Below are 18,904 nucleotides of genomic sequence, written 5' to 3'. Positions count from 1 at the left end.
ATGGCTGATCTCTGCTGTTGTACATCAGAAACCAACACAACATTGTAAAGCAATTTTCCCCCATTTAAAAATAAGAGTTAAAAACAGGCACATAAAAACCTTAAAATGTCTTCCCACGAATATTGGTAAAAGGCTTCAGCCATCTGAGTGGGTAAACTTAACTTGTTCCATCTGCCAGAAACACCATTTATATCCAACGATTCTTGCTTCCCTGGTGGCTCAGATGTTAAAGTGTCTGCCTGCAATGAGGGAGACCCGGGTTCGATCCCTGGGTCGGGAAGATCCCCTGGAGAAGGAAATGGCAACCCACTCCAGTATTCTTGCCTGGGGAATCCCATGGACAGAGGAGCCTGGTGGGCTACAGTCCACAGGGTCGCAAAAGAGTTGGACATGACTGAGTGACTTCACATTCTTGCTTACCAGGTCAGGAAGCAACAGTTAGAACTGAACATGGAACAACAGACTGATTCCAAATAGGAAAAGGAGTATGTCAAGGCTGTATATTGTCACCCTGCTTATTTAACTTATATGCAGAGTACATCATGAGAAACGCTGGGCTGGAAGAAGCACAAGCTGGAATCAAGATTGCCAGGAGAAATGTCAATAACCTCAGATATGCAGATGACACCACCCTTATGTCAGAAAGTAAAGAAGAACTAAAGAGCCTCTTGATGAAAGTGAAAGAGGAGAGTGAAAAAGTTGACTTAAAGCTCAACATTCAGAAAACTAAGATCATGGCATCTGGTCCCATCACTTCATGGGAAATAGATGGGGACACAGTGAAAACAGTGTCAGACTTTATTTTTTTGGGCTCCAAAATCACTGCAGATGGTGATTGCAGCCATGAAATTAAAAAATGCTTACTGCTTGGAAGAAAAGCTATGACTAACCTAGACAGCATATTAAAAAACAGAGACAGTACTTTGCCAACAAAGATCTGTCTAGTCAAAGCTTTGGTTTTTCCAGTGATCATGTATGGATGTGAGAGTTAGTCTATAAGGAAAGCTGAGCGCCGAAGAATTGATGCTTTTGATCTGTGGCGTTGGAGATTCTTGAGAGTCCCTTGGACTGCAAGGAGATCCAATCAGTCTACCCTAAAGGAAATCAGTCCTGAATATTCATTGGAAGGACTGATGCTGTAGCTGAAACTCCCAATACTTTGGCCACCTGATTGGAAGAACAGATTCATTTGAAAAGACCCTGATGTTGGTAAAGATTGAAGACAGGAGGAGAAGGGGAGGACAGAGGATGAGATGGTTGGATGGCATCACTGACTCAATGGACATGAGTTTGAGTAGACTCCGGGAATTGGTATTGGACAGGGAGGCCTGGCGTGCTGCAGTCCATGGGTTTGCAAAGAGTCGGACATGACTGAGCAACTGAACTGAACTGAATCCTTTCCAGGGCTAAGTGAGGCAGGATAGGGAATCTCTTTGCAGGCTGGCCATTCCTCTCAATATGGAAGTAATTTTTTTTAAAGATTAGAGGACTGTGCACATGGATATATCCCTTCAGGCTATGAAATACTCTGCAGAGCTCTAAGATTTACAGTTAATATTCGAGAAAATATGGGGTGCCTGTTAAAGTAGCACCCTTAATATCAACTTTGGGGAGTATCAAAAAATCTTTTTTTCATTGTTTTTTTTTTCATTTATTTTTATTAGTTGGACAAAACCCACTACAATATTGTAAAGAAAAATCTTCTTTTTGAAAGTCAGTGCCTCCAGTAGTTCTGCAAGTGGTCCGTAAAGAAATAGAGTAATTACTCTCTTTTGTCTTGAAATATAATCTAACAGATCTTAAACACCACCCTTTCCCAACTATGAGCTTTGTGACAACTTATCCCCCAAGAACCACAGTGCCTCTGCTTGGCTCGCCTTGCTTGAAAAAGAACAAAAATTTTAAAAGCAAGCTGGAGGTGGATGATGGCATGAGGGTGAGACAGGCATGACACAGGGGACAGGAACACCATTCCAGCCTCACCCACACCCTGCACGCTAGTGCCTTGTCTTCCTTGAAGCACGTACCCTTCCCAAACACATAAACGCCTGCAGGAAATTTATCTGGAACAAAAGAAATGAGGCTTGGGCTTTTCTGAAGGATGACAGTCAAGTTCCTGGATTTCTAAGGCTGCCATGTAAATTCTCAGACAAGCATCTTTCACTGTTGCTGCTGTTACAGTCACTAAGTCATGTCTGACTCTTTCATGACCGCATGAACTACAGCCCACCAGGCTCCTCTTTCTGTGGCATTTCCCACACAAGAACACTGGAGTGGGCTGCCATTCCTACTCCAGGCAATCTTCCTGACCCAGGGATCAAACCTGCATCTCCTGCATCGGCAGGCTAATTCTTTCAGTTCAGTTCAGTTCAGTCGCTCAGTCGTGTCCAACTCTTTGCGACCCCATGGATCGCAGCATGCCAGGCCTCCCTGTCCATCACCAACTCCCGGAGTTCACTCAAACTCATGTCCATCGAGTCGGTGGTGCCATCCAGCCATCTCATCCTCTGTCATCCCCTTCTCCTCCTGCCCCCAATCCCTCCCAGCATCAGTCTTTTCCAATGAGTCAACTCTTCGCATGAGGTGGCCAAAGTATTGGAGTTTCAGCTTCAGCGTCAGTCTTTCCAATGAACACCCAGGACTGATCTCCTTTAGGATGGACTGGTTGGATCTCCTTGAAGTCCAAGTGACTCTAATTCTTTACCACTGAGCCCAAAGAGAAGCCTCCATTTTTTATTAAGCCTCCATCATTTAATGACATGCTCAGTTTTACCTATAAGTCACGGACTTGGAACATTTTCCTTGAGAGAGCACCCATGCAAGAAAAGGATTCTAATTTAAACTGTCACCTCCCGGCCCATAATTCAAGGATTCTAACTTGTGGCAAGACACCTCAGGGTGCTGCTCCAGAATGACCAGAACTTAAACAAATTTTCTCACTTGAAAATCAGAACGTTCTCTCAAGCAGAACTTGAAAGAAAAGGAGCTGCACAGGGTTTAATTAATCTTCCGTGTCCACGCAGGCTGGCTAAAGTGAGGGGAGGGAGCACACTCTAGGCCGCAAGCAGACCTGTGGCCGCTGAAGACAGAGGAGCATCCAAGGTAAGCCTTGTTGCCTAGAAGGATCAAAACCAACTCTCCTGGATAAAGGAACTCTCTGCCTGACACAAAGCCAAAACCCAACTTCTTATGAAGTGTACAGAATCCTGATGTTTTCTGTGTGCAAACTTTTAAAAATGGAATTCTCACCTTTCTCAGAAAGTAGAAGAGGAGATTTCAGAGTTCAATAGCCCCCAGGTGAGTAACAAATACCTTTGGAAACTATCACTAAGATCAGAGGGTCTGTCTTCTGCTTGGTCATTCTCACCTTGTAGAATTAAAGAGAAAGATCTGCCAAAAAACAAACCAAAAGGACACCAAAACCTGAAAAACCCTCCAAAACTCCCAAACCAATAAAAATTAAAAACCAAAAAACTCTGCGGATAGAATCAATACATTTGCCCTAACAGTTATTTATCCTGCCCATTCCTTTCCAGCACCATCTCCACCACCACCTCCTGTCCCTATTTCTCCCCCATCCTTATATAAAGCTGTTTTCTTAACTAAGTACCTAATTAAGCAAGTAGTGATTCACACTAGGCAAATGTATACTTTCAAGAATTTGCATACTTAGTTTCCCGTGTTTCTTTGGAGAGGCTCATTCTTGATAAGGAAGTAAAACTCCAGCCTTTGCAAGTGTTTGGTGGCTCCTGGGAACTGTGACTTCTCCCTGAAGCTCTTCTTCTGGTGGAGTCAGGGAATTACCCTAGTAACAATGAGTACAATGATCACAAGTTTTAATTATCTGCTGTGTCAGTCTCTTGCACGCATCAGAACCTATAAACAAAAACACAGGTAGGCGTCTCCTTCTATGTAACTCAGTATAACCACTTAAATGGAATGCTAAGTGAACAGACACAACAAAAGGATGATACAGCGCTCTGACATCAAGCCTGTCCTTCCATTTCCCGGAGATCCCAACTCTACTAACTGGCCTGCTTTCAGATGACCTTCCTGTTAGAGGCATTCTGATGGGCCTTTAATAGGTAGTTTTACTGAAGTATTGGGTAGAGCTTACAGGAAAAGAAGGTAGAAAGGCAGGGTGGCCTTTTACTCACTCCCAGAGGGGCTGTGGGCAAGCTGCTGAACTTCAGTGAATTTCTGTTTCCTCATCTGTAAAATGCCAATGTTAACAATACCTTTCTCAAGGGGAGTTAAGTGAGTTAATACATATTAAGCTTTTTAAAATAATGCCTGGAACATGGCATGCACTGTGTCTGAATTTGCTGTTACAGTACAGAAGGTCTGCCAACTTCAACATGGCTTATGGTTTTTCAGCTTTACGATGGTGTAAAAGTGGTATGCATTCAGTAGAAAATATACTTGGAGTTTGAAATGTGATCTTTTCCCAGGCTTGTGTTACTTTTTGTTTACAAGGGTAAACAACCAATATACTTAAAAACAATTCTGTACCCAGACAACCATTCTGTCTTCTACTTTCAAGAGCATATTCAATATTGCATGAAATATTCAACACTTCACTCTAAAACAGGCTTTGTGTCAGATGATTTTGCCTGACTGTAGGCTAATGAATGTGTCCCAGGGAGGTTTAAGGTATGCTAGGCAAAACTATGATGTTTGGTAGGTTAGGTGTATAGAATGCATTTTTGACTTATGTTATTTCAGAATGTTATTTCTGACTTATGATGGGTTATCAGAATGTAACCCCATAGTAAATCAAGGAAGACCTGTTAATAGATTTCCCCTTTTCTCAATAACCCAGAACTCCTAATTAAGATCACTTGACAGAGTCCCAGAACACTGAAAATTCTTGAGAACTAATCCTGCAACATAAGAATATTCATTTAAGCAATTATCTACTGGCAGCAAATTTCTAGGGCAAGAAGCTAACTCCCTTTTAGAGATAAAAATTTCAAAACATTACCACTGAATCTTGAGATGAACTTATAAAAGAATATTTATATTGTTTGTATTCACCTGAATTTAGATGTTGACATCCTAAAACCCCAAAGATGACATATTAGGAGATGAGGGCTTTGAGCAGTTCTAAGGTCATAAAGGTGGAGCCTTCATGAATGGGATTAGTATTCTCATAAAACAGACCCCACAAAGACCCTCCCACCATGTGAGGAGCAGCAAGAAGGCATTGGCTGCAACCAGGAAGAGAACTTGTAGAAGAATTCACAGTGCCAGTGCCTTGATCTTGGACTTTTCAACCTCCAGAACTGTGAGAAATAAACTTCTATGATTTGTAAATTAAAACAAAAAGAATAGTTATATTCCTATAATTATTATAAAAGAATAGCTGGATCTAAACAGTGTTTCTGGCAGATGGAACAAGTTAAGTTTACCCATTCAGATGGCTGAAGCATTTTACCAGCACTTCTGGAAATGTACTTTGAAGATTTTTACTTGTCTTTAATAGATAATCTTATGGAAGCTGTGAACAAAATCTAGGGCAAGGGAGCTTATGGAAATACCAAATAGCAATTTATTTATTCTTTATAAAATTTCTCTCTTTCTTTTTCCAGTCCCATGTTTGCTTTAGTCAGCATTTATCTCTTTGGATGCTTACACTTTAAAGATATGGTAAGGTCAGTATTTCCAAGGGACTGAGAAAGAATTGTAGGTTTTATCTAAGAAGGAACTCAGGGACATATTTGCCTATTAACGGAAATCTAGGATAAGTACGATAATGTTTTTCTTTTCTTTGATGGTGGGATAATATAGCTTGATAATTTTTATTTTGTAGCACCAGCCCCAAATATGGGGGGTCTGGACCTAATGAAGTCTGCTTACAGAGTAAGGGACAATCTATCAAGCCTTTCTGTACATTTTCTGGACCTTTGTCAAAGCTATTTCCCGGCTATCAATATTTACATAAGTTTTACACCTACTTGAGTGCCATTTGCAGTTCTTGAAGTTTTTCTCTGATATTCCCCTCCTAATCTTGTTAAGGAAGTGTTTTAGTTTTTCTCACACTAGCCAAGGTATTCTGTATGTACTTCTCTCTTTTCTTTCTTTCTCTCTCTCTCTTTCTTCAATCTGATCTTCCTATAGGTACCAAGAGGACATTTGTTTAAGATTGTCGTTGCTGTTCAGTCACTCAGTTGTGTCCAACTCTTTGTGACCCCATGGACTAGTGCACACCAGGCTTCCCTGTCCTTCACTATCTCCCAGAGCTTGCTCAAACTCACGTCCACTGAGATGATGCCATCCCACCTTCTCATTCTCTGTCACCCTCTTCTCCTCCTGCCCTCAATCTTTCCCAGCATCAGGGTCTTTTCCATTGAGCCCACACTTCACATCAAGTGGCCAAATTATTGGAACTTCAACTTCAGCATCAGTCCTTCCAGTGAATATTCAGGGTTGATTTCCTTTAGGATCTACTAGTTTGATCTCCTTGCAGTCCAAGGGACTCTCAAGAATCTTCTCCAGCAGTTTGAAACATCAATTCATTGGTGCTCAGCCTTCAGACGGATGGTCCAACTCTCATACCCATACATGACTACTGGAAAAAACATAGCTTTCACTGGATAGACCTTTGTTGGCAAAGTAATGTCTCTGCTTTTGAATTTGCTGTCTAGGTTTATCATAGCTTTTTTCCCAAGGAACAAGCGTCTTTTAATTTCAGGACTGCACTCACCATCCACAGTAATTTTGGAGCTCAAGAAAATAAAGTCTGTCACTGCTTCCATTTCTTCCCCCATCTGCTTGCCATGAAGTGATGGGGCCAGATGCCTGATCTTAGTTTTTAAAATTTTTAGTTTTAAGTCAGCTTTTTCACTCTCCTCTTTCACCTTCATCAAGAGGCTCTTTAGTTACTCTTTGCTTTCCGCCATTAGGGTGGTGTCATCTGCATATCTGAGGTTATTGATATTTCTCCCAGCAATCTTGATTCCAGCTTGTGCTTCATCCAGTCCAGAATTTCACATGATGTACTCTGCATAGAGGGCTGCCCAAGTGGCACTAGTGGTAAAGAACCCGCCTGCCAATGCAGGAAACATAAGAGACACAGGTTTGATCCCTGGGTCGGGAAGATTCCCTAGAGGAGGGCATGGCAACCCACTCCAGTATTCTTGCCTGGAGAATCCCCATGGATAGGGGAGTCTGGTGGGCTACAGTCCATAGGGTCGCAAAGAGCTGGACACGAGTGAAGTGACTCAGCAGGCAGGCACACATCACTCTGTGTAGAAGTGAAGTAAGCAGTGTGACAATACGCAGCCTTGATGTACTCCTTTCCCAGTTTTGAACCAGTCCAGATTAGAGCTCTTTGAAAAATCCTTTTATCAGTCTTCCCTGGTAGCTCAGTGGTAAAGATTTCACTTGCCAGTGCAGTATACATGGGTTCAATCCCTGATATAGGATGATCCCACATGCTCCAGGGCAACCAAACCTGTACACCACAATGCCTGAGCCTGTTCTCTCGAGGCTGGCACCTGCAATACTGAGCCCATGAATCCCAACTATTGAAGCCCGTGTGCCCTTGAGCCTGTGGTCCAAAACAAGAGAAGCCACCACAATGAGAAGCCCACACACTAGAGAGTAACCCCCTCTCTGCACAACTAGAGAAAAGCTCGCGCAGCAGTGAAGACCCAGGACAGCCAGAAATAAAATAGCTTAGTTGTAAAAAGTCCTTTTAGGCACTTCCCTGGTGGTCCAGTAGTTAGGAATCCTCCTGCCAATGCAGGGCACATGGGTTTGATCCCTGATTGGGAAAATTCCACATGCTGAGGGGCAGCTAAGCCTTTGCACCACGACTATTGAGACCACACTCTGCAACTCCTGAACCCGGGGGCCTGGAGCCCATGCTTGGCAACAAGAGAAGCCACTGCAATGAGACGCTCACCCCCCACAACTAGAGAGTAGCCCCTGCTCACAGCAACCAGAGAAAGCCTGCTTGCAGCAACGAAGACCCAGTTTAGCCATAAATAAATAAATGAATAAATAAATAAAAATTTAAAAATCCTTTTAGGTATAAAACTCCAAATCTTCAGTATACCTATTTCAGCTCTGACTTCAAACCAGTGAGTCTTTTTATGACTTAAAACCAATATTAGTGGGAATGCAAACTAGTACAGCCACTATGGAGAACAGTGTGGAGATTCCTTAAAAAACTGGAAATAGAACTGCCATATGACCCAGCAATCCCACTGCTGGGCATACACACCGAGGAAACCAGAATTGAAAGAGACACGTGTATCCCAATGTTCATCACAGCACTGTTAACAATAGCCAGGACCTGGAAGCAACCTAGTTGTCCATCGGCAGATGAATGGATAAGAAAGCTGTGGTATATACACACAATGGAATGTTACTCTGCCACTAAAAAGAATGCATTTGAATCAGTTCTAATGAGGTGGATGAAACTGGAGCCTATTATACAGAGTGAAGTAAGTCAGAAAAAAAACACCAATACAGTATACTAACGCATATATATGGAATTTAGAAAGATGGTAATGATGACCCTGTATGTGAGACAGCAAAAGAGACACAGATGTAAAGAACAGTCTTTTGGACTCTGTGGGAGGAGGTGAGGGTGGGATGATTTGAGAGGGTAGCGTTGAAACGCCTATATTATCATATGTGAAGTGGTTTGCCGGTCCAGGATCGATGCATGAGACAGGGTGCTCAGGGCTGGTACACTGGGATGACCCTGGGGGATGGGATGGGGAGGGAGGTGGGAGGGGGTTCTGAATGGGGAACACACATGCGCCCGTGGCTGATTCATGTCGATGTTTGGCAAAAAAACAGTACAATATTGTAAAGTAATTAGCCTCCAATTAAAATAAATAAATTAAAAAAAATAATATTAGGGCTTACCCATGGACACAAGAGGTATCCCCTAAGAAATGTAGCCCTCTCAAGATGCAGAGCCTCTCCAGAGAAAGCCTAAGAAAGCAAAGACCTTCCATGTCACAGGTGGCAAAGAAACCTCTGTCTCCTGCCAAGTGACACTTTAAATCACTGGCCTCCTAACCTGTGTTACCAGAAGATGATATTACCAAGAGAGTTTTCCCCTCAAAACCAGGCAACAAAAGTAGAGGCCCTTATGGCCTCTTATGGACTTGGATACTTTATTCAAACTCCTCTAAAAGCTGACATGGTTAGACAAAGAGAATGTTACTTGTCACTTCGTGTCTTAGGCTCCTAGCTGGCTGGGTGGCTGCTGATGCAAGCCTGACAGATAACCTGCACCCCTGCAGTGGCAGGATCCAGAGGGAATATTCTCACTGGTGACAAGGCCAAGTTCTCAACCACATAAAACAAATGGAGATTCTCATCTTATGTTTCTCATTCTTCTGACAAATGACAGCAACAAAGGAAAGCATGACTCCTTCAGGGAGGCTAAGAATCAATAACCATAGGTGTTGATTACCAAAACCAAATTCACAAGAGTCCCAATTCAAGATCTATTGTCACAGATGTTTTTCTTCTGCCAATGTGAATTCACAAAGGTAGGGACAAGGAAAATTTGTTATCTTCCTCTCTCGACTGCACTACAGACAGAGCTGGGAGACTGACGTGGTAAAAATTCTTAGGTCTGTTGTCAGTTATCCCATATCCCAACTGCAGTCTCCAAGGACAGTGGAGTCTTCCGATCTTTCACTGTCTCATCCTCATCACTAGAAACTGTACATTAGGAAACATTTGTTTCATTTTACCTTATTAAGTTTTTGGCTGGGGTTCTGTACAAAAGATTAACAAGAGAAAAGTAAACAAGTTCATTAACATGTACATCTCATATATACTTATGAGAAATGTTAGCAGGAGTAACTTAAAAACATGGCTAGAACTTGGACTTAAAGATTATCTTGACCAAAGAACAATATACTTTTAGATTAGCAGCAAGACAGAGGAAAAGAGTGCTAGGCTTCAAAGTTGGCAAATTGTGGAACAATAAATACATTAGAAACTGATGGAAGATACTAGCTACTCAGTAAAGGTTATTTTGTTGAGTTCTCTGACTCAACAGAGGACTGTTGCTGTCTTGGGGCTGATAAGTGTCAATAATCACCAAGGTTGTTGGTGATTAATATCTGCACAAATTTATGCTTTGCTTTCAGGAAAACAGGAAGAGGGCAGAGGATTTTTCTTGGATCTGTTTCTTCTCAATTGCCTTCAGCTCAAAATAATCCTTGTGCTAAACGGGAAGATTTTTGGGTGGCATATTCTATTATCCTCCTGTAGGTTTTACTGTTAGGTTCTTTTGCATTATAGGTTCTAACATGGAAATGTGAAATAAGGCATTGTCAGAAAGGAGTTAGGAATATTGTTCACATGAGCTTACTTATTATAGTAAAACACTAATTCATAAATTAAGAATTTATAATAGACACCAAAAAAGTAGAGGAATCTGGTTGAACAACATGGAGTGGTGCTACATGCCTGTCAGAACACCAGGCAGCGTGTCATGTTGTTTTGTGGAAAATGTATATAAAACAATTTTAAGGAAAAAGATGAAGACAATATAATGAAAGCATATAAAACAACACCATGCAAATGAATGTTAATCAAGATGGGAACTCATTTTCAGTTGTGTAAAATGTTCATTCAGGGGTTTTTTTTTCTTTATAGTTGCTCAAATTCAATAGTGCTAATCCCAGTTCTTCCTGAACAATATCTTTCATTATTTTCTTGCAATTAACTCTTAGGGCACAAGAATACCCCTCTGCAAACATACAGAACAAAACTTTTAGTGTCAGTGAAGCAATAAAAAGTCCCTGCTTTCCACATGTCTCCAAGGGTGGAGCCCCCAAACTGATCAGAGAAGAGGGAAGTGAAAAGATGTTAAATACCAAGTCCAGCTCATCCTGGTCAGCCTGGAGGTCTGGCTTCTCAGTCAACATGAAGGCTCTCCTTATTCTGGGACTTCTCCTCCTTTCCGTTGCTGTCCAGGGCAAGAAATTTCAGAGGTGTGAGCTTGCCAGAACTCTGAAAAGATTTGGACTGGATGGCTATAAGGGAGTCAGCCTGGCAGATTATAAGTTAACTATTCTTCATCCTTTCAAACAGTTAGCCAGGTGTGGAACAGACACTAACAGAGGAAGAAGAAAGAGACTTTGAGTGAATGTGCTTTTTTATTTCTTGGCAGGTTTGTACATTTACAGTGGTTAAAAACATCAAAGGTTCCTTTAGAATCAGATGTACCAGGTGAAGGAATGAGGCATGGGAGGGTCAAATTCTATACCATTCTACGCATGCCAGATCGCCATGTACTCCTCTAGTGCCTCTAAATTTGCCAGCTGGGACATGAAGGCTGACTCTAAGATATATTTCAGCACCTGGGATATGTCTGTTAAGCCCTTGGTGTTTGACTCTACCCATTTCCAGTTTGGAACTTGTGTTCTGCAAGCCTGAGTAGGCAGAACCGAGTAGACAGTGTTTTTTTTTGTTTGTTTGTTTGTTTTTCATTTTTAATCCCCCTACCATGATGTTGAACTTTTAACAGCAAGGTTTTTTAAAACTTACATTGAACTCCTAAAACAGGGACTGTAGGAACCTATCTTCCCTTAATCAATATCTACATAAGGGTGCCTGAAATGGAACATGAAAATATCTTATTATTCTGACTCTCCATTAATTAATTTTCATTTTCTTCCACAGAATTAAAGATGTGCCTTAAGGAAAAGTGGTTGTGTACTTTAGTCCATATTTGTCAATGTCATCACTGTATTTTTCAGATTGAATTCAGATATTTCCCCTCCATAAGTATTTTTGAATAAATAAGCATCTGGGCTGGCTGGCTGGATGGATGACATAGTCTTTCCTATTCTATGATTCTTGTTGTCTGGATTCTATTTTGATACCTGAATTCACCTTTAGGTATCATAAGACATTTTCTTTCTCCTAGAAAATCCTTACTTTTCCTGATAGAAGTATTTTTCCATTAGCATATACATCTGCTGCTAATGACCAAATACACTCAACAACTCTGTTGCTTTTTCCATTCTAGGCTCAATCTTACCTGAGGGATGGGAGCAGGGGAAGGGTAATAGTAATAGAAGACACAGCTATTTTAATATTTTTGCAATATGTTATCTTACTTCATTAGTATTTTCAAATGATTTGCTAACAAAAGAATTCTCTTAAGGGCCCTTAACACCAAGTGTTAAAATATTTGCAAGCTAAATATATCTTTATGCTTCTAAAATAAGTCATTAGTAAAATAGAATTGTGCTATGAAATATAAGTCATATGATGTTCTATTTATTACTAAAAATACATTTTTTTTCAGGGATGTGTTTGACCTATGGAGAAAGCCGTTATAACACACAAGTTACAAACTACAATCCTGGAAGCAAAAGCACTGATTATGGGCTATTTCAGATCAACAGCAAGTGGTGGTGTAATGATGGCAAAACCCCAAGAGCAACTAACGGATGTGGCGTATCCTGCAGTGGTAAGACAAGATAATGTTGAGTGATGGCACAGGCCCCGTTTGGTGGTACCTATAAGGAGAGAGATTTAATACAAATGAAAAGGTCTTGAAGAGTTCATGAGGGACCCAGAAAAACTCCATCTTAACTTCTAAAAATGCTTTATTATCTACCTCATAATTCCTTAAGTAAGAAATTAAACAGCTGGTATCATAGAAGGTTGCTGTTTGCTAACATACAAAAATTTTTGGAATGATTTATCACTTTATGATAACGACTTGTTGATGCTTTGTAAAGAACAATGCTATTCTTCCTACTTACCTTGTTTGGGAAAGATTTAGGGATGATCAGGTTGTGTGTGTGTGTGTGTGTGTTTAATATACACTCCTTTATTGGAAAATGAAAGAATTAGTAGTTAGCCAAAGAGGAGAAATATGTGTGGTCTTTTTAAAAAACTTTTACTTTTGATTATGAAATATTTTAAACATGTGAACAATTTGAAACATTAGTATATCAACATAAATATGTACTTTGACAGTATAATATGCACTTTAGCAGTTGCTAATATTTGTCATGTTTACTTCTTTTATTTATATAGTATCCAGCTGGTGGTTTTTTGCTGGGTGATTTTAAAGTGAATTAGAAACATTATTACACTCCATTTCTAAATTCTTTACTTTGCATCTCTAAAAAAATACACTTCATATTTAATCACTGTCATTCTAACAATTTCATATATGGATTTATTTAATCGGAGTGAAACAAATATTCTATTGAGTTCCTTTTCAAATTGAGATAACATATGCAATATTTAGGGCTTGCCAGGTGGGGCTAGTAGTAAAGAACCTGCCTGCCAATGCAGGAGACATAAGGGTTTGATCCCTGGGTTGGTAAGATCCTCTGGAGGAGGGCAGGGCAACCCACTCCAGTATTCTTGCTTGGATAATCCCCACGGACAGAGGAGCCTGCGGGGCTACAGTCCATGGGGTCTCACAGAGTCGGACACAAGTGAAGCCACTTAGCAAATATGCATGCACATACAGTATTTATTGCATAAAATATTGAGAAGTATTGCAAACTTGATATTGTTTAATTTTTAATATTAAAATTCCTAATAAAGAAGATTAGTTTCTGGATATTCTTTTGTATTCAGTTAATTGTTAGGGTTTAAAAATTATTTTTTATTATATAATAATCTGTGAATAATCATTGAATAAAAATTCTTACTACCCAGAGATTTATGACCGCTGGTAACTTTTGGTATCCATGTCTTCTTTCAGAATATGTATCACTCATTTACATGAATGTAAAGCTGTATTATGCACATTTGTACCCACAAACGTGTAAGCAATGTGCTTCAACAAAAATGAAACGGAACTATATTTACCAGCTTACAATTTGCTCTTTACTGTAAAAAATCATTTTTTTCAAAAAATATTCATCTTTATTATTTTTTCTGGATGAATAGAATTCTACTATATAATTATTCTAAAATTTATCAATCCAACTCTAGTATTAACATATATATCTTGGGTACATATCTTATTATTTTTTTTTGGAATAAATTGTAGAACTGCTGAGCAAAAAACTGCTAGACCGGGTTCTGCTTATTTGTTTTTGTTTAAGTGTTTTTTGTTTTCACAGTGTCCAGTGAAAAGAGAACCTTCTATCATATTTGTTAATAGTTCCAGAGCTTTCAATGACTTTGGCAAAAAAGAAACAAAAAGCTTTATTTCATGTCAAGTGAGATGGAATGGAGAGAGTTTCTCCCAATATTCACAGATAAAGGGACTATTAAAAAATAATTTTAGTTGTACTTTCCTCAGCCTAAGAGAATAAAGCTGGCTGAACCTAAAATTTACATGAAATTTCTGTGAACATTGTCCTCATTTCTCACCACCTCTTTTTCAGCTATGCTGAAAGATGACATCACTCAGGCTGTAGCATGTGCAAAGACGATTCTCAATAGGCAAGGCATTACAGCATGGTATGTTATTTTTTTGTTTGTTTCTGTTTTCCGTTCAGTGTTGTTGAGATATAATTGACACACAGCACTTTGTAAGTTTAAGGTGTACAGCATAATGACTTACGTACATCCCAAAATGATTATCACAGTAAGTATAGTGAACATCCGTGATCTCAATGGAGCCCATTATACAGAGTGAAGTAAGCCAGAAAGATAAAGACCAATACAGTATACTAATGCATATATATGGAATTTAAAAAGATGGTAACAATAACCCTATATGCAAAACAGAAAAAGAGACACAGATGTACAGAACAGACTTTTAGACTCTGTGGGAGAAGGCGAGGGTGGGATGTTCAGAGAGAACAGCACTGAAACAAGTATACTATCAAGGGTGAAACAGGTCACCAGTCCAGGTTGGATGCATGAGACAAGTGCTCAGGGCTGGTGCACTGGAAGACCCAGAGGGATGGGGTGGGGAGGGAGGCGGGAGGCGGGATCGGGAAGGGGAACACATGTAAATCCATGGCTGATTCATGTCAATGTATGGCAAAAACCACTACAATAAAAAATAAAATAAAATAAAAATTAGAGAAACAGAAGAAAAAATTTTGTGTGGGTGATGAAAAGCTTAGGATTTACACTCTAATCTATTTTCATATATAAGATATAGCAGTGTTAATCATATTATCATGTTGTACATTACATCCCCAGTGTTTGTTTATCTTATACCTGGAAGTTTGCAGTACTTTCCACTGCTTTCCTCCAATTTCCTACCCCTCACCCCGCCCACAACACCCCCCTCTGGTAACCACAAATCTCACCTCTTTTTCTATGAGCTGGTTTGTGTTTGAAGTATAATGGACCTGCAACACTATGTAAGTTCCTTTCACAGAGCAAGGTATGCGTTAGGCATTAAAAGGGAGACCTGCGGTCTTCCCTAGTAGTTAAGAGTCTGTGATTTCAATTCAGGAGGTGGGGGTCTGGTACCTGGTTGGGGAACGAAGATACCAGAGGCCATGTGGTGCGGCCAAAAAAAAAGGGTTGGAGGGGGAGTTTTACTCTACTGTTTTACAGTAGTTTTTCCCTACTGTTAGGAGAGAAGTGAGGGAATATTCTCGAAGACCAAGGTATGCTACTGAGAACTGAAAATCTAAAAAATTAGATTTATGCTAAACAGTGTATCACATAGAAATAATCTACTTTAACTGATTCGGAATCGAATTCTTTTACTCCTCAATTTATTTTAAGGGCTTCTAGAATTTTTAAGTTTCTACACACTCTACCAATTCCTTGTCATATCTTGAAATTAATTTTGAAAGTAAGTAAATATGGAACACGCTTTGCAGTTGTGCTGTGGACTACACAAGACTCAACATTTGTGTTCGGCATTCTGTGCTCTAGTGAAGGCTTGGGGGAGATGTGAAGTCCTTGGTGTACGTGTCTCCAGTTAATAAATAGCAACACTTGGATTGGTCTGTAGCCTGTATTTCATGTATTGATAAACAATTTTGTTCTCCCAAAGGATCTGAAATATGTATAACACAATGAAGATATGTTTTAACCGTTTCATCTTTCTCTACAGGGTGGCGTGGAAAAACAAGTGTCGAAACCGAGATCTCACGAGTTTTGTTAAGGGTTGCGGAGTGTAGCTGTGGAGTTTTCTTTCTTCTGCTCATTTGTCTCTTTTTCATATCAAGAAGTAATAGCTGAGCAAAAGGTTATACTACCACTCTTTCAAACAAATAATGCTTTTATATAAGCAGGAGCATATGGTCTTTCTTCTAAGAGGCTTGATGTTTACCTCATGTGTTTATTGTTAATGTTACTACAAAAATGTTACTACAACATTTTTCAGGTCCTTAACAGAACTAATGCTGGTGAATATTTGTCTAAAACCTTAATTATCAAATGTATCTCTAGTACATTAAGTTCTTAATCAAAGAAATAACCCAGACTTAATTTTGAATGATACAAGTACTCCCCAATATTCAACACAAATATTACAAAAGAATATCTTTAAGCAAATTGATCTTGGGCAAAGTCCCACTGTGTAGGCATGTGAATTTTCATCTGTCCAGTCAAAAGGAGATGAATGTCAAATGGCTAAATATGAAAGCAATCTGAATTAAGAATTTTGTTTTCATACAGTGTGGCCTTTGGTTTAAATGTTTTAGTAGAAATGTTGCATTTATACAGCTTTAAAAATAAACTCACAATTTATACATCAACCTATTTTAGCCTTTGTAAAGAACTCACATATGCATCTTGCTGATTCTGGAACATAAAGAAGGATTAGATGAGCCAATGATTTTCCTTAATTTTATTAACTTAGATTCACACTTTATGACAAATTCAGAGGTAGATGAGTTTGCAAGCATTGAGTTAATTGCTATTAAATAGATGTGAAATTATGCAGGCTGTAAAAAAATACAAACATTTTCATTAAAAGCTTTGCAATTCATACCTTGTCTTTCTTTGTTAAGAGCCATGTAATGTGTCTGAAGAAATACATGTGTATATATTTGGGGAAAAAATGATCTGACACTTAGTATTTCCTACATCTTCACCTGTAATGAAACAGCTGAATGTTGCTGCGAGAAATCCATAAGCATGCTGACAGATCTCACTTAATATTTTAAATTAAAAAAATTTTTTTGGTGGTGCCACACAGCTTCTGGGACCTTAGTTCCCCAACCAGGGCTTGAATTCGCACCCTGAACAGTGAAAGCAAAAAGTCCTAATCATAAGGCCACCAAGGAATCCCCCTCACCCTAAATTCATAAACATAAATCTCAAATGGGCACTCAAATCAGCTTGGTCATCATAGTCACTTCTCTGCAGTTCTTCTGTATTGGTGTCCCCACTCTCTAAAATGACTGTCATTATTTGCTTCTCTCATTTCAAAGTCCTAGCATACACGCCCTACTGTTGCAGGAAGGGGGACCCCTTCCAGGGCCCGAAACTGGGCTCTTGTCTAACACTCGGAAATGACTTGTCCGAGGAGACACATGCTGACAAAGCAAGAGATTTTATTGGGAAAGGGCACCCGGGTGGAGAGCAGTAGGTAAGGGAACCCAGGAGAACTGCTCTGCCGCGTGGCTTGCAGTCTTGGGTTTTATGGTGATGGGATTAGTTTCCGGGTGGTCTTTGGCCAATCATTCTAATTCAGAGTCTTTCCTGGTGGCGCACGCATCGCTCAGCCAAGATGGATGCTAGCAAGAGGGATTCTGGGAAGTGGACGGACAGGTAGTGTCTCCTCTCGATCTTTCCCGAACTCTTCCGGCTGGTGGTGGCCTATTAGTTCCGTATTCCTTATCAGGATCTCCTGCCATAAAACAACTCATGCAAATGGTTACTATGGTGCCTGGCCAGGGTGGGCGGTTTCAATCAGTGTGCTTCCCCTAACACTACTACTGGGCTTCAACACACTCAGCTCTCAGTAGATGACCTGGCTTCATGTTACACTGACAGAAGAGAAGCAACTCATAGAAAATTCTCCCTTCATCCCCGCCATAATAGAGCTCACCTCTTTCCCTGGGCCCATCCCCGCGTCGTTCCCATTTACCGCTGGGATGAAGGGCTTCTGCTCCTCCCAGTGGCAACGTCTCAATATGCAGTCTTCATCACACTCTCCCTACTCCAGTCTAGGCTGACGGTTTCCTGCATCCTGAGCTTCTCACTCTTTGCTGGATCATCTCCATCACTGCACAAACTGCCCTGGTAACCTTGCTTCTTACAAAGAACTCTCCGTGAGCTCTACATAACCCTCCAACTACAACATTTTTTATTTTCTTTCACAGCAACACTTCTGGGATGAGTTATTTATATTCACCCACTCCACATCCTCACCTCCGCTTCTCTTTGTGACTCTTCTCAATCTGACTGCTGTCCTCGCTCAGCTGAAAATGTCTCTAACATGACTCCTTCCAGGATGCCTTGGGGCCAGTTTAGTGATCACCTGATTTCTGTTCATCCTCCTTGATCTCTCAGCAGCATTTGACACAATGAACCACTTCCTACTTTTGAAAACTTTTTCTTCCTCATCTTCCCCTCCTTACATCCTGCCACGTTGATGCTTCCTTCACAACCATTCTGGCTGTTTCTCTGCTGAATGATATTTAAGAGTTAGGGTGCCCTAGGGCTCAAGCCTGTAATCATTTGATAGACATACTTCATTTATTCATTTATTTGTCTCTTCTAGTTGAAGTATAACATTAAAAATGAACTTTTCCAACTTTTTGAAGACACTGAAATAATGTCAATTTTCCCCCAAATCTGCAAGTACAGTACAGTCTTTTATGTTTTCTGAACACTTTGAGAATATACAGCCAAAATGGTGCCCAGTGGTTCCGATCCTTCAGTATGTAACTCCTCAAAGCATCATCCAAATGAGGAGGTGCACACTGACAAATTAGGACCACTGAATCATCAGATCCTGTGCAATGTCATCAATTGTCCCCAAAGATTTTCTTAATTAAAAGAATCAAGTGTTTTA

General features: G+C 40.1%; 1 protein-coding gene across 1 annotated transcript; it reads left to right on the top strand.

Annotated features, from left to right (window-relative positions):
- The first annotated feature begins 10,868 nt into the window (after positions 1-10,868).
- LOC122427514 (lysozyme C, intestinal isozyme) lies at positions 10,869-16,870 on the top strand. The gene is made up of 4 exons (XM_043447057.1): positions 10,869-11,044; positions 12,299-12,463; positions 14,352-14,427; positions 15,992-16,870. Exons 1-4 carry the CDS (start codon positions 10,909-10,911, stop codon positions 16,056-16,058), a joined length of 444 nt encoding a protein of 147 aa, XP_043302992.1. The 5' UTR covers positions 10,869-10,908; the 3' UTR covers positions 16,059-16,870.
- The last annotated feature ends 2,034 nt before the right edge of the window (positions 16,871-18,904 follow it).

The sequence above is a fragment of the Cervus canadensis genome, chromosome 25 (assembly GCF_019320065.1).
Source record: "Cervus canadensis isolate Bull #8, Minnesota chromosome 25, ASM1932006v1, whole genome shotgun sequence".
NCBI lineage: Eukaryota > Metazoa > Chordata > Mammalia > Artiodactyla > Cervidae > Cervus > Cervus canadensis.
Note: the sequence above shows the minus strand (reverse complement) of the source record. Positions and strands in the feature narration are given on the sequence as shown.

Excerpts from the sequence above, each read along its gene's own strand:
- LOC122427514 (XM_043447057.1), top strand. The coding sequence starts at position 10,909 with ATGAAGGCTCTCCTTATTCTGGGACTTCTCCTCCTTTCCGTTGCTGTC. Across the intron at positions 11,045-12,298 it reads GGGAGTCAGCCTGGCAGATT|GGATGTGTTTGACCTATGGA; the intron begins ATAAGTTAACTA and ends ATTTTTTTTCAG. Across the intron at positions 12,464-14,351 it reads ATGTGGCGTATCCTGCAGTG|CTATGCTGAAAGATGACATC; the intron begins GTAAGACAAGAT and ends CCTCTTTTTCAG.